General features: G+C 43.6%; 1 protein-coding gene across 1 annotated transcript in view; it reads left to right on the top strand.

Moving 5' to 3' along the window:
* The first annotated feature begins 575 nt into the window (after positions 1-575).
* SKAP1 (src kinase associated phosphoprotein 1) overlaps positions 576-12,127 on the top strand; it is a 43,111-nt gene continuing 31,559 nt past the window's right edge. Inside the window, exons 1-4 of the mRNA XM_023762585.1 lie at positions 576-649; positions 3,312-3,436; positions 5,751-5,814; positions 8,385-8,585. Of these exons, the coding sequence (XP_023618353.1) occupies positions 3,359-3,436; positions 5,751-5,814; positions 8,385-8,585 (343 nt within the window). The 5' untranslated portion in view covers positions 576-649; positions 3,312-3,358. The remainder of the gene's footprint in view (positions 650-3,311; positions 3,437-5,750; positions 5,815-8,384; positions 8,586-12,127) is intronic.

The raw sequence follows: 12,127 nt of genomic DNA, 5'->3' as shown, positions 1-12,127 counted from the left end.
ATATAATTACATATTGTTTTTGTGATTAATCACTATGCTTTAATTATGTTCAATTTGTAACAATGAAAATACATCCTGCATATCAGATACTTACATTACGATTCGTAACAGTAGCAACATTCCAGTTATGAAGTAGCAACGAAAATAATTTTATGCTTGGGGGTCACCACAACACGAGGAACTGTATTAAAGGGTCGCGGCATTAGGAAGGTTGAGAACCACTGGCCTAGAGCATCATTTTGGTTTGCTGAAAGGCAACACATAAAGATATCATGGAGAATTTGAAAAGTACAGGGTAAGATGTGAAGCTGAAATAAAGGAAGATAGGCAGCTGTCAGGGGTCAGAGCAGGCAAACCCTGTTTAGAACTTGGACCTCTGACTGCGCAAGTCCTCTGGACGCTGAGTCAATATGGGATAACCTGTGGGAGTGAACGGGAGGGTTTTACAGTCCATTAACCTGGGAAATAAAACAATAACACACTGGACTGTGTGTGGTTAGATTTTACGGACTCTTCGGTGATTGTAGTTACCTGAATTTATGTCCCTTACTGCTGTTCCATTTAGATCCCAGTTTCTTTGGATCAGAGTGGCAGAAGAGATGGTGTGTTGTCAGCAGAGGCCTCTTCTGCTACTATGCTAATGAGAAAAGTAAGTGTTCTTCATTTGCACAGCAGCATCTCACTCCTGGATGCAAACACTCCGTAAATTCTCAAGCACTTGGATCTCAAGACAGCAATCCTTAACTAACACCCATAAAGGGACCTGCTTGGGAAAGAAACAGGCTTGAGTAAATAATACCTTGCCTATCACCAAACACTCAGATGCCAATTTAGAATTGATGTCCCCATAAACACTAGGATATTGTGGTCAGCATGTCGAAGCCTTATCTTTTATTATGACTAATAACATTATCAAGGTTGAACACTTTGGCATTTAAAAAAAAAAAAGAACCTCAAACTCTTAATAATGTAATTAAAATTTGAAAATAAATTAACGCTGAGAAAGATTTAAACAGCTGACCAATGGCCCAGAAATAGAACTTTCAAGTCCAAACTCTCTAAGAACATGTTTCAAACTTTATTCTGCTGACTCCTGAGAAGTAATCCAGTGGACACCCCTGGAGCCATGGAGTGTTGAGACCCAAATGGTCGCTGCGCCCAAGAGACACCCTTCAGGCAGATGGCAGCCGCAGCAAAGTGTTGACTCAGGCCAGAGCAGCTTCTTAATCAGCCACCACTGACTCAATCAAGCACGACACTCATAAGCTATCCCTAGAAGAACTCCCATCCATGCTCAACACAGTTGCTTAATTCATGAGAAGGAATAGAAAATATAAGCACAAATTGGAGGCAGCCACAAATCTACACAAGCTAAACATTATCATTTTAGGTGAATGCAAACTTTCAAATAGGATATCCTCCTCAGAGTCAGGCTGTCCCAGGAGTAATCCTACAAAGCAAGAGGGAGATCAAGTAAAGCAGAACATCAATTCTTGGCGGGGAGTTGAGGGGGGTCCTTCTGCTCTATGGCCTTGGTACAGAGGCCAATGACCCAGAGTAAATTCTTCCTTTTCCTTCAGATCATTTCCTGTTTCTCCACTCTCCCTTCTTTGCCAGGCTTATTCCTCCCCCAATGCCTGGATATCCAGTCTAAGACATAATCAGATTTTACCCCATTGCCTTTGAACTTCCTGCACCTTTGGCACTAAGGTAGCAGAAAGGACTGCAGTTTTGCTACATGACTTGGGATCCTTAAGATTTGCCCTCAGGCTTTGAGGCAATTGTCTCACCTTGCCTCTCTGCCTACTACTGCAAGTATCACTGACCTTCATCTTGGGTTCACCATCTCGGATTTTTCAGGGCCTTTCCATCTAGGGGTAAAGTGTGAAGCCCTGCTTAGAAATGATAGCAGCATACCTCAAAAGCTGAGTGACAAGTCCCCTACCCAAACTCCAGCCCACTCTCAAATCCAGCGACCACAATTTCTCCCCTGAATTATTGGCTTACAAGCCAGCCAGGTGTGACTTTCTTATTTTAAACCTTCAAACTAATACAACATGTAGGTCTTTTTAAAAATATTCATCCTTTCCCTTGCATTTAAATAAGCGGTTGGCATATCTGAATAGAAAACCAAGTATCGTGTTCATTCATTCAGAATCCTTTACACTCAAGGTGAGAGGGAGAACAAGAGCGAGAGACTAGGAGACTTTTATTGACCATTTCGCTGTCAGGGTGAAATAAAATCTGGTGACCGAAGAAACAACAAAACATTTTAGTGGCCAGTTAGAACAAGGAGAGATACTTTAACAAAAAAGATTCTGGTGTCAAAAAGCACTGTTGCATGGCTCCCTTCTCGCCAGTTACTTCTTATTGTGCCCAAGACGTTTTCTTAGTAAATACAGAGTGTTTGCGTTGTTTTGTTTTTAGCTCAACCAGGGAAGGACAGAATCTTTTTCTTTTCTTTTAATTATTGTCAATCCACTGCCACCCTCCTCATCATCATCATCAAAATGCCCTAATTAAGGAATTCATTCCACATGATACAGAACACAAAGCATCACCCAGACACTGTGGTGCCTGCCTGAACACACCACGAGGACACAGAATTCTTGGGAACCACTTCTTCCCTTCCTGTTTCTAATATTTTTTTCAAGGGAGTGACAGGCAGGATACTGTCTCCTTTCTTTCACATAGGGTCCTTCGCCTTTTATCTCCTTCCTCAGCATCTGATGATCTTCAGCATTACTCTGCTACTTCCCAATGTGACCTCTTGGAAGGAGGATAAAATACTGAGTTTTGATTACTCTCCCTCTAGCATAAATCCCCACCCGGCCAGCAGGAGGGGGGAGAACAGTTTAGCCCACAGGCTGCAGAGGGCATAGGAGGGGATCCTGGGAGCTTAGAATGCCCCCTGCGCTGCTATCCCTCCCCTCAAATGTGAGCTCTGTTGGGCCTGATCATCATGTTTCATTTCTATAACAGCCTTCAAGAGCCTCACGTTTACAGCCACGCTCTCCCTGCTGTAATAATTCCTTCTTTCTGTTATTATAGATCTCTTAACATTCTAATAAATTCTCTGTCTCCGCTGTGCTCCTTTGGCAAAATAACCTTTCCTGTGGCATTTCCCTAGCTTGGCAGTGATGTCTGCCTCGCTGTCGCAGTAGCCTCTCCTTGACTCTTTCCTTGACTCTTGTGGCTCCTCAGGGATGTAACAGCTGCTTCTGTGCTTTTACTTTACATACCAGAGACGATGCCTTCCCTTGGCAGTTGCGTCTCTCTCTAGGGGTACAAAGAGCTTTCCTGTCTTGCAGGCAAGCAGCCCAAAGGGACCTTTCTCATTAAGGGCTACAGCGTACGGATGGCCCCCCACCTGCGAAAAGACTCCAAGAAAGAATCCTGCTTTGAACTGACCTCCCAGGATAGGCGCAGCTACGAGGTAGGATGAGCCAAGGGGATGGATGGTGGTCCTCCTTCGTGTTGCCGGTTCCTTCCATGTTGCCTGTGAGCCGTGGTTGCTCTGCTGGGTTTCATCCTTTCTCTGTTACCTGCTCATTTTCTACTCAGACCTTCTTTCTTGACAGGTCCACATCTTTGCTGTGTTATGCCCTCCCTTCTCTCCTGTCGGCTGCCCCTCTCAAACTAGATACTGCCTCCGCCTGGCTTCTCTCTCTTCATCCCTCCTCTTCTTGGTCTTACTCCATAGGTGAGAGTCTTGTCATCTATTGCAGCACACAATCTAATTCCTCATTCAGAGCCTCTAATTTCATGGCTTTCATTCCCATTCTATTTTGCAACGGATTATCTTCACTTTTTTTCCATGAAATCCAGAAAAAGAAAAATCTGACTGTCGAGTGAAAACTACTTTATTTCCCCATATTCATCTTGCTATCCAAAATAATCTTCCTGTGTGTAGATGCACTGCATATCTTTGGACGATTCCTCAGATATTGGTGACAATGATTACTGAATAGTAATAGTGATAACTGAGGGAGTAGACCTAGGTGGGGGTAAGAAAGATTTATTCTTCACTGTATTCATTTTTAATATATTTTGACATAATATAATATGTAATGCATTTATAGCCTATTACAAAATTTTTAAAGCAATAAAAAATGTCTGACTATGAGAATATAGTGATTTTCAACAAAAATGTATTTGTGCATATATATATATACATATTGTTTCCTGCTTATGGGTAATTTTTATCTTATCACAATTTTATGACAACAGTTTAGAAAACCTTTAACTAACTTGTGAAAAAGAGAAAAACCATGCTAAGGTTAATATTAACCACTTATGTCACCCTTTGACTCCAAGTTTTTGTCAACATTCATCCTTTTATGTTTCTACAGTATCTTAACCCTTATTTTGTTAAATGACCTAGGTCTTCATTATATGATTTCAAATTTTTTTAATTTAAACTTTTCTATAGAATCATTTATAGATATATATAACACAGATGTATGCACTGGGTATGTTTCTAAGTTATTTTTACTATTCAGCTCTGATGGTGCCTTATTCAGATAAAAATTTATATGACAAATCTAAATCCATTTCCCTAGACTTTTTTTTATACAAATGTGTTTTTAAGAAACCAAGAATGACAATGTCTATTAATAAGTACTAAGCAGGAATGTAGGTTTCGTATACAGCACATATCTTTGTCTTCCCCTAATGGCCAGATAATAAAAATGTTTTCAGGAACATTCATTTCGAGTTGATTCATTTAAAGTAAAAAAATTACTCAGGATAGATGCCTGACTGGCCTGTTTTGTGAATCAGAATGTAGAGTTTGTTTACTTCTTCTTTTCTTTGGCCCATTGAATCCAAGTCATTATCATGGTCTGTGGATTCTTCTTCTACAATATCCTTTGGACCTTTTCCTTCTTATTTATTCCCACAGTCATCACAATAGTTAAGTCCTTATCACTTCACCCAGAGGATTAGTTAAATAGCCTTCTAGTTGGTCTTCCATCTCCAATTTCTCCCTATTTCAATCCCTTCTATACACAACTAGTGAGTCTCCCATTCCTTTTGCTAGAATTTACAGTGGCTTCCTATTGCCTACATTGTAAGTCTGCACTCCTAGTTTCATCAACTCTTCTCTGGCCCTCAAGCCTTTAGCTTCATCGGTTATTGTTCTCCAGTCAAGTTTACCTGCCTACCTTCCCCATACACGATGGTCACATTCCTCATCTTTTGCACGTGGTTTTCCCTTCCTAAACTGTCCAACTCCCTCCACCAGTTTTCAAGAACTCCTTTTAAAATCCAAACAGAACAGCATGACCTCAACAAGCTTCCCTGCTTACCCTAGGCAACAAGTGCTCCCTGTCTCCTCTCAACATCCAGCTGTTATCAAATGCTCTTTCTTTATAATGTTTCCACTTCAAGTGTGTATGTTGTCTCCATAACTGATGCATTATTCTCTGAAGTCAGGAATTTGGGGTTGCTTTTTTCCTGTAAACTTTTATCAAATAAATGTCTGATGAATGAATAGGTAATCAAATGAATGCACATGGACATGAATTCTGGACTCAAATAGCTGTCAACATTGGATATACAAAATTGCTAAAGGGAAAATCTCTTTGAGTATTTTGGTCTTTTTTCAAAATATTAAGCAGCCAGACAATCCTAAGCTTTCAACATGACTCTGTAACATGACTCACAAGTTCCCCCCACCGTGAGCCCCCTAATAGGATTCATGGAAATTTTAGTGAAGGTGATAAATTAACTCACTAATTTTTCTCTAGTTTACAGCTACTAATCCTGCTGAAGCCAGAGACTGGGTGGATCAAATAAGTTTCTTGTTAAAGGGTAAGTGTCATTATTATAGAAACAATACTTGAGTGGGTTTGCAGTTGAAGTTCTATGGCATAAATATAATCCACAGGCTTCAATACGTGTTTCTTTCTACCTGTTCCCCCTTTTACCCTCCCTACCACATCCCTTATATCAGCGGTTCTCAACCTGTGGGTCGCGACCCCTTTGGCGGTCGAACGACCCTTTCACAGGGGTCGCCTAAGACCATCCTGCATATCAGATATTTACATGACGATTCATAACAGTAGCAACATTACAGTTATGAAGTAGCAACGAAAATAATTTTATGGTTGGGTCACAACATGAATTGTTTAAAGGGCCAGAAGGTTGAGAACCACTGCCTTATATTATAATAACAAATTGAGCCCTATGTAAATGAGAAGATAAAGAAACCATCAACCTGGAGATGATATCTTTCTAGCTCATCCACCTCCCTATAGACAAGTCTGTAATATTCATAATCACTAGAAAAGGAGATGTTGATAACCAGCTCAGCTCAATTTCGTGTTTCATGATATCAAACTTAAGTCATCTAGATGCAATTTAGATCCAAAATCTTCTTTATTTATTTTTTTTATTGTTTTATTGCTTAAAGTATTACAAAGAGTATTACATATGTCTCCTTTTTTTTCCCCGCCCTTGACAATCCCCTGGCCTCCCCTACACCCCAGTGTCTTATGTCCATTGGATATGCTTATATGCATGCATACAAGTCCTTCGGTTGATCTCTTACCCCCTCCTACCTGCCCCCCAACCCTCCCCGGCCTTCCTGCTGCAGTTTGACAATCTGTTTGAGGCAGCTTCAAAATCTTCTTGTTTTGGTCTTAGTAAGAAGAAAAAACCTAAACTCAACTAGGTGGCCTTCAACAACATTGGACATTACAAACAAATTGCTACTCCCAACCCACAATAAAATGCTCCTTGCTTTATGACTGGAAGAGTCCTGCCTGAAGATGTTAAATGACTGCTCTCAGAGTACCCTCTGCTGGCCAGCCTGCAGGCACAGCAATGACCGTGGCCCAGGAGGCCTTGTCTGGGAGTGGCCTGGCAGGTAGAAGTAGCCAACCTTCAGATGACCCTCATAATGGTGTACATCATGGCAGGACCCTGACTCCACAGACAGAAACATCAACTTTGTATATGGCCCACAACCTAGGGAGAAGTACGTCAACCTAAAAGCATCAAGCCTTTCATCTCTGTGTTGTTGTTTTTAATCTGCTATAAGATTTTATTGTTGATAAAAAGAAGGAAGCACCAGAGCTTTAATTACAAGAATTGCCTATTTTACTCAGTTTATGCTTTTGCTATCACAAAAACAAACTATTGCCTCTACCAAGAGCATCACGTATAATAGACTGGAACTAGGCAAACATGAACATTGATGGCGAGACTACAGGGTACACTCTCATCTAGGTGCCTTAGATTTATGCATGTAATATACCCCTAAGTGTGTAAACCTCAATAAAACTCAAAGCAGCTTTATTGAGCTGTACCCTGTGGTACTTTCAGAATTCCACATTGAAGAAATTATTCATTCCATTTTATTTTAAAACAAACAAAATAATAACATATGGTTTAAGCCACAAATGTGTCTTTGATCCCTTCCTCATATGAGGTGGCACCAGGATTCAGATGGAAATTGTTTCAAAATCTTTATTAAAAGCCTAATCAAGCCAAACAGTTTTATTGTGTTTTGAAATGAACATCGGATGTCTCTCCATCCTTTCCTTCCCTAGAGGACCCTGACTGCACTCGCCCATCCTGCAGAGGTCCCTCAGCAGGGTTTCGGAGAGCACTCTGTACTACACATCAGAGAATGAACCTTCCCAGTTCCCTATTAAAATCAAAATCCAATCTCCCTCCCCTGCCCTGGGCTCCCCAGTGCTGTGTAATGGCTCAACATCTCCTATGCCGTGACCCACTTTAAGGTCAGCCAGACTGTACAGTTGCAAAAGGACATGGTAACCACAACACTAAGCCATTCCATTTGGTCTTGTATTGCTGTTATATTTTTTCCATATCCCGCTTTCTGTTCCTCTCCCACTTTTGCCTTTCTCTATAAACAAGCTTGTCCTGAAATTCTGCAGTGAGATCATGGGGGAGATGAGCTTCTGACAGCTCCGATGCCCTACGGAAGCCACCGTCGTTCCTCCAGCTCTGTGCGCCCTGGAGAGCCACAGGCCGTCACTCACCCTTCCAGTTTTCTACTTGACGAGCAGTGCGTGGCCTGCTGGCATTTCCTCTTCTGGCCTATTTTCTTCCCTTTACCTCGTGCGCTCATTCGCACACCCATACTTGCCAGGGCTGCTTCATCCTGATCAAGTTTTATTGCAAGGAAGGATTTATGTTGATGGTTTAAACCTGATGCAGTGCTAGTCTGGCCTTTTCTGTAGATTTCCTGCCACCAAGGCCCACATTAGAAATAATAGCACTTAACCTAGCGTTTCATTTTCTTTTGACATGTTTTATTCTCAGTCCGCCGCCTCCTTCTCCCTCTTTCCTCCCCTGCCTTATTCTTTGCTTTTTCTCCTTATCTTGATTCATCCTCATCTCCACCTTGGCAGATCTGAGTTCCTTAACCATTCCATGTGAAGAGGAGGAAGAGGCGGAGGGAGAGGACGAGATGTATGATGATATCGATGGCCTTGACTCCCAAAATTCCGGTCCCCAGCGCAGACCCATTATCTTGCCTGGGAGTCTAGGACTGAAACAGCCCTCAGAGGAGAAAGAAGAAGAAGAAGAAGATATTTACGAAGTCTTACCAGGTGAGAAACTTCATCTTCTAGTTATCTTCCTCGAGCTTCAGAAACTCCTGACCTGGTAGAAGAATATAAACTCTGGAAACTTCAGAGGTAGCCAATGCTCTAAAGGAGTGTGATTAGAAGCTCTCCCTTGCTCTGAGAGCAAGATGAATTGACCAGGGAGGGTCTTTCATCTGTCCCACGCGAAGTAATTTATTCCATATGTCAACAAAGTGAAAGAGCTAAGAGTATTTATGTTGGTTTTCATTGGTTTACTGTGAGTTTGGGGGTGGATCATCAAAACTCTCTCGTTTCAACTTCTTTTCTCTGAGAATTGTGAGAATAATGGAAAGTTGCCTCAAAGTGATGGATAGAGTAAAAGTCTGAAGGAATCTAGATAAATGCTGACAAACCTTTTCTGTAACCCAGGAAAGCCCTGATGGAGCACAACTCCTTATTACTTAGTTCAGATATAACCTGAGTCCAATTGTGTCTCTTACAGATAACCCTCACGTGTCCCCCCCTGCCCACCCTTACAGCAGGTCGACTGTCCATATTTCTTCCCTGCCAAAGGCATGATAACTGGCATCTCAAAAAAAAATGTAGAGTCATCACTGCTTCTGCAGAGCCCCTTCCTGTGGGGATCACAGCAGCTGTTGAACAGTGCAGAGCACAGTGGGGGTCAGACTGTAGCAAACCGAAGCCGGAGCCTTTTAATTGTGAGGTAGTTAGGCGGCAGGAATGCTGAATCTTCAAGTCCATTCAGAAAGATGGCTCCTGTGGAAATTTGCCAGGCTCTGCTGAGAAATTCAAGTTAAGCCTAAATTTATAACAATTTAAACTTCAATCCCAGACAAACTTAGGAACTAAGGTGAGTCTAACAGTGGATCCCCTGAAGGCAAGGCTGGTTGCTAAAAGCACCCTGAGTAAGCAACTTGTATTTCAGAGCTTCCTAAGACGAGGCTCGAACCCTGTCAACGCTGCGTTTGTCCCTCCCTGGGGGAGAAGCCACGACACTGCTTCCTGAGTCAAGGATCAGGGCTGTGGCCACACATTTTTTCCTCTCTGGGACCTCACCCACCCACCCGCCAGCCACCAAGCAAAGTCTACTTCTTCTCCTAGCACTTCCAGCCTCTGCCAGTCCCAACTTCCCCAGCCTTTTTGTTGTGTTTTATTATGCAAATGATATCTTGGTTGAGGTCGAGCCATTTCTTGTGTCTGAAGTTAAAAAAAAAATGATAATTTCCTCAGCAAGTCATCGTCGTTAATGAAGTTTTACAAAAACAGATACAACCAAAGGAAAATAAAATTTCACAGGTGATAAATTTTTCCAATTTCCCTGGCAGAATTCGATAGGATTGTTAAATTAAGAGTGAAGGTGTCTGTTAGAAAGCAACGAGCAGTGATGGGTAATTTTATAGAGTGGAAAATTGAATCAAATTGCTACATTAAAACACAGCTCCTCTGAGAATCTTCCCTTTCACAGTCTGCTCCATCGCAACAGCAGGGTGCAGAAATGGATCTAATTCACAACGCTCCCTGAAAGGAGATGTACTCCCCGACTTGGCCAGAGTCTTCCTGGTGAGCTCATTTTCCACTCACTCCTGCCCAGGCTTGGGGAAATATCCGGGTGACGCTCTGCTTTGGGTTACAGCTGTGGAGGAGCGCTCGGAGAAAACCCCCTGGATCACTCAGCCTCCGGGGAGCAAGGAAGGGCCTTTTCTTTTCTTTTCTTTTTTAAATATATTTTATTGATTTTTACTGAGAGGAAGGGAGAGGGATAGTTAGAAACATCAATGAGAGAGAAACGTCGATCAGCTGCCTCCTGCACACTCCCCACTGGGGATGTGCCTGCAACCAAGGTACATGCCCTTGACCGGAATCGAACCTGGGACCCTTGAGTCCGCAGGCCGATGCTCTATCCACTGAGCCAAACCGGTCAGGGCAAGAAGGACCTTTTCATGCACCGTGTTTAGTTCTCAAAGGAGCCAGGGAGGAGGGGGCTGATGGTCAGAGAGGGGGAGCAAAGAAGAGCTAAGGGACAGAAACCTCAGAAAATAAGATGAGTTTTGGCTCATCACCTTACCCCAGGTGGGCCAGTGAATGTATGATTGACTTCTTAACCATCATCCCTCCCCTGCCTTTGAAATCCCTACCCTTCGCCAGTGTGGCACTGCCCAGCTACCAGGGCCTTCCCCCCAAAAATGGCACCAGTCTGGATGTTGGCGTGGACTCCAAGGGCATGGAGACTGGTCTGCTGGCTCAAGAAAAGCCACTCGCCCTCTGCTCACAAGTGTCCCTCGGGAGCGAGGACAGCTGCGCTGTAGGAGCGCCAGGGTCTCTTTCTGCGGATGAGGGAAACAGTAGCTGACTTGTTTATAAGCTTCCAAAGGACAGTGCCGTACACAGCGAACAGGTTCTTTCCCAAAAGCCTCTTTCTATCCATCAGAGTTTCCAGAGATGGCATTAGAGGTGAAAATATATTGGCATTTAACTAGACTGGGAATATCTCCGCCATCAGTCTCCATCTACCCCACTCAGATTGTTGCTTCGGAAATCGCTGTTAGTTTTGCATGTGCCACACTACCCGTCCTGGAGGAACTGGGAGGGAGAGGGAGGGGCCCACCATTGTCTCCCCTCTGCCGGCATCTCCCAAGACCGCCTGCCAAGCAGCAGCATGTGAGGGACAGCTTGGTATCTCAGACACAAGTACTGGCTCTACGTCAGGTTGGACCTGCTCTGCCACCTGCTAGCTGTGAGGCCTGAAGCGAGCTATTTGCCCTTTCCCTGTGTGGCTTCCCCATGTGTAGAATGGCGATAGCAATCGGAGCTATCAAAGAGGGATGCCATGAGAAGTCTAGAATCAATGTGTGTCAAACACTGAGGGCAGAGCCCTGGCATACAGTGAGCACTCGATAAATGCTGCCTATTGCTAATTTGGTGGTATTTTTATTTTATTTTATTGGGTTTTTTACAGAGAGGAAGGGAGAGGGATAGAGAGAGAGCCAGAAACATTGATGAGAGAGAAACATCGATCAGCTGCCTCCTGCACACTCCCCACTGGGGATGTGCCTGCAACCAAGGTACATGCCCTTGACCGGAATCGAACCTGGGACCCCTCAGTCCGCAGGCCGACGCTCTATCCACTGAGCCACACCGGTTAGGGCTAATTTGGTGGTATTTAAATAGGAAGTGTTTCTTCCTTGAAGAGTTGGGGGTGGCTAGTTCCCCACCTCCACCAACCAAATCTGAGACAGTCCCGTTGGACATCGTCAGCACTAGGTAGGAAGCAGGTGACACTGAAAACCCTGAGCAGGTGGAATGTGGCGCACACCTTCTGCTCTGGCCCATGCTCATTGCGAGGACAGGTGCTGGGTGGAGGGACAGCCGACAGTAGCGTTGGATTGCGCTAACATCGCATACCATCAATAGTCAGCTGGCGTGCACCGCTCACATTTGTCTCATTATAATAAGTCGGTGAGCTTTGTGGCGACGATTTAGCGTTGATGGTTCTGTCTCCCTCCTCTTTGGGATGGGGCCTTACACCAGCCTCATGGTCTCTGTGT

The sequence above is a fragment of the Myotis lucifugus genome, unplaced genomic scaffold (genome assembly GCF_000147115.1).
Source record: "Myotis lucifugus unplaced genomic scaffold, Myoluc2.0 scaffold_254, whole genome shotgun sequence".
Classification (NCBI taxonomy): domain Eukaryota; kingdom Metazoa; phylum Chordata; class Mammalia; order Chiroptera; family Vespertilionidae; genus Myotis; species Myotis lucifugus.
The sequence above is the reverse complement of the archived record's forward strand: the minus strand, read 5'-3'. Positions and strand labels throughout refer to the sequence as shown.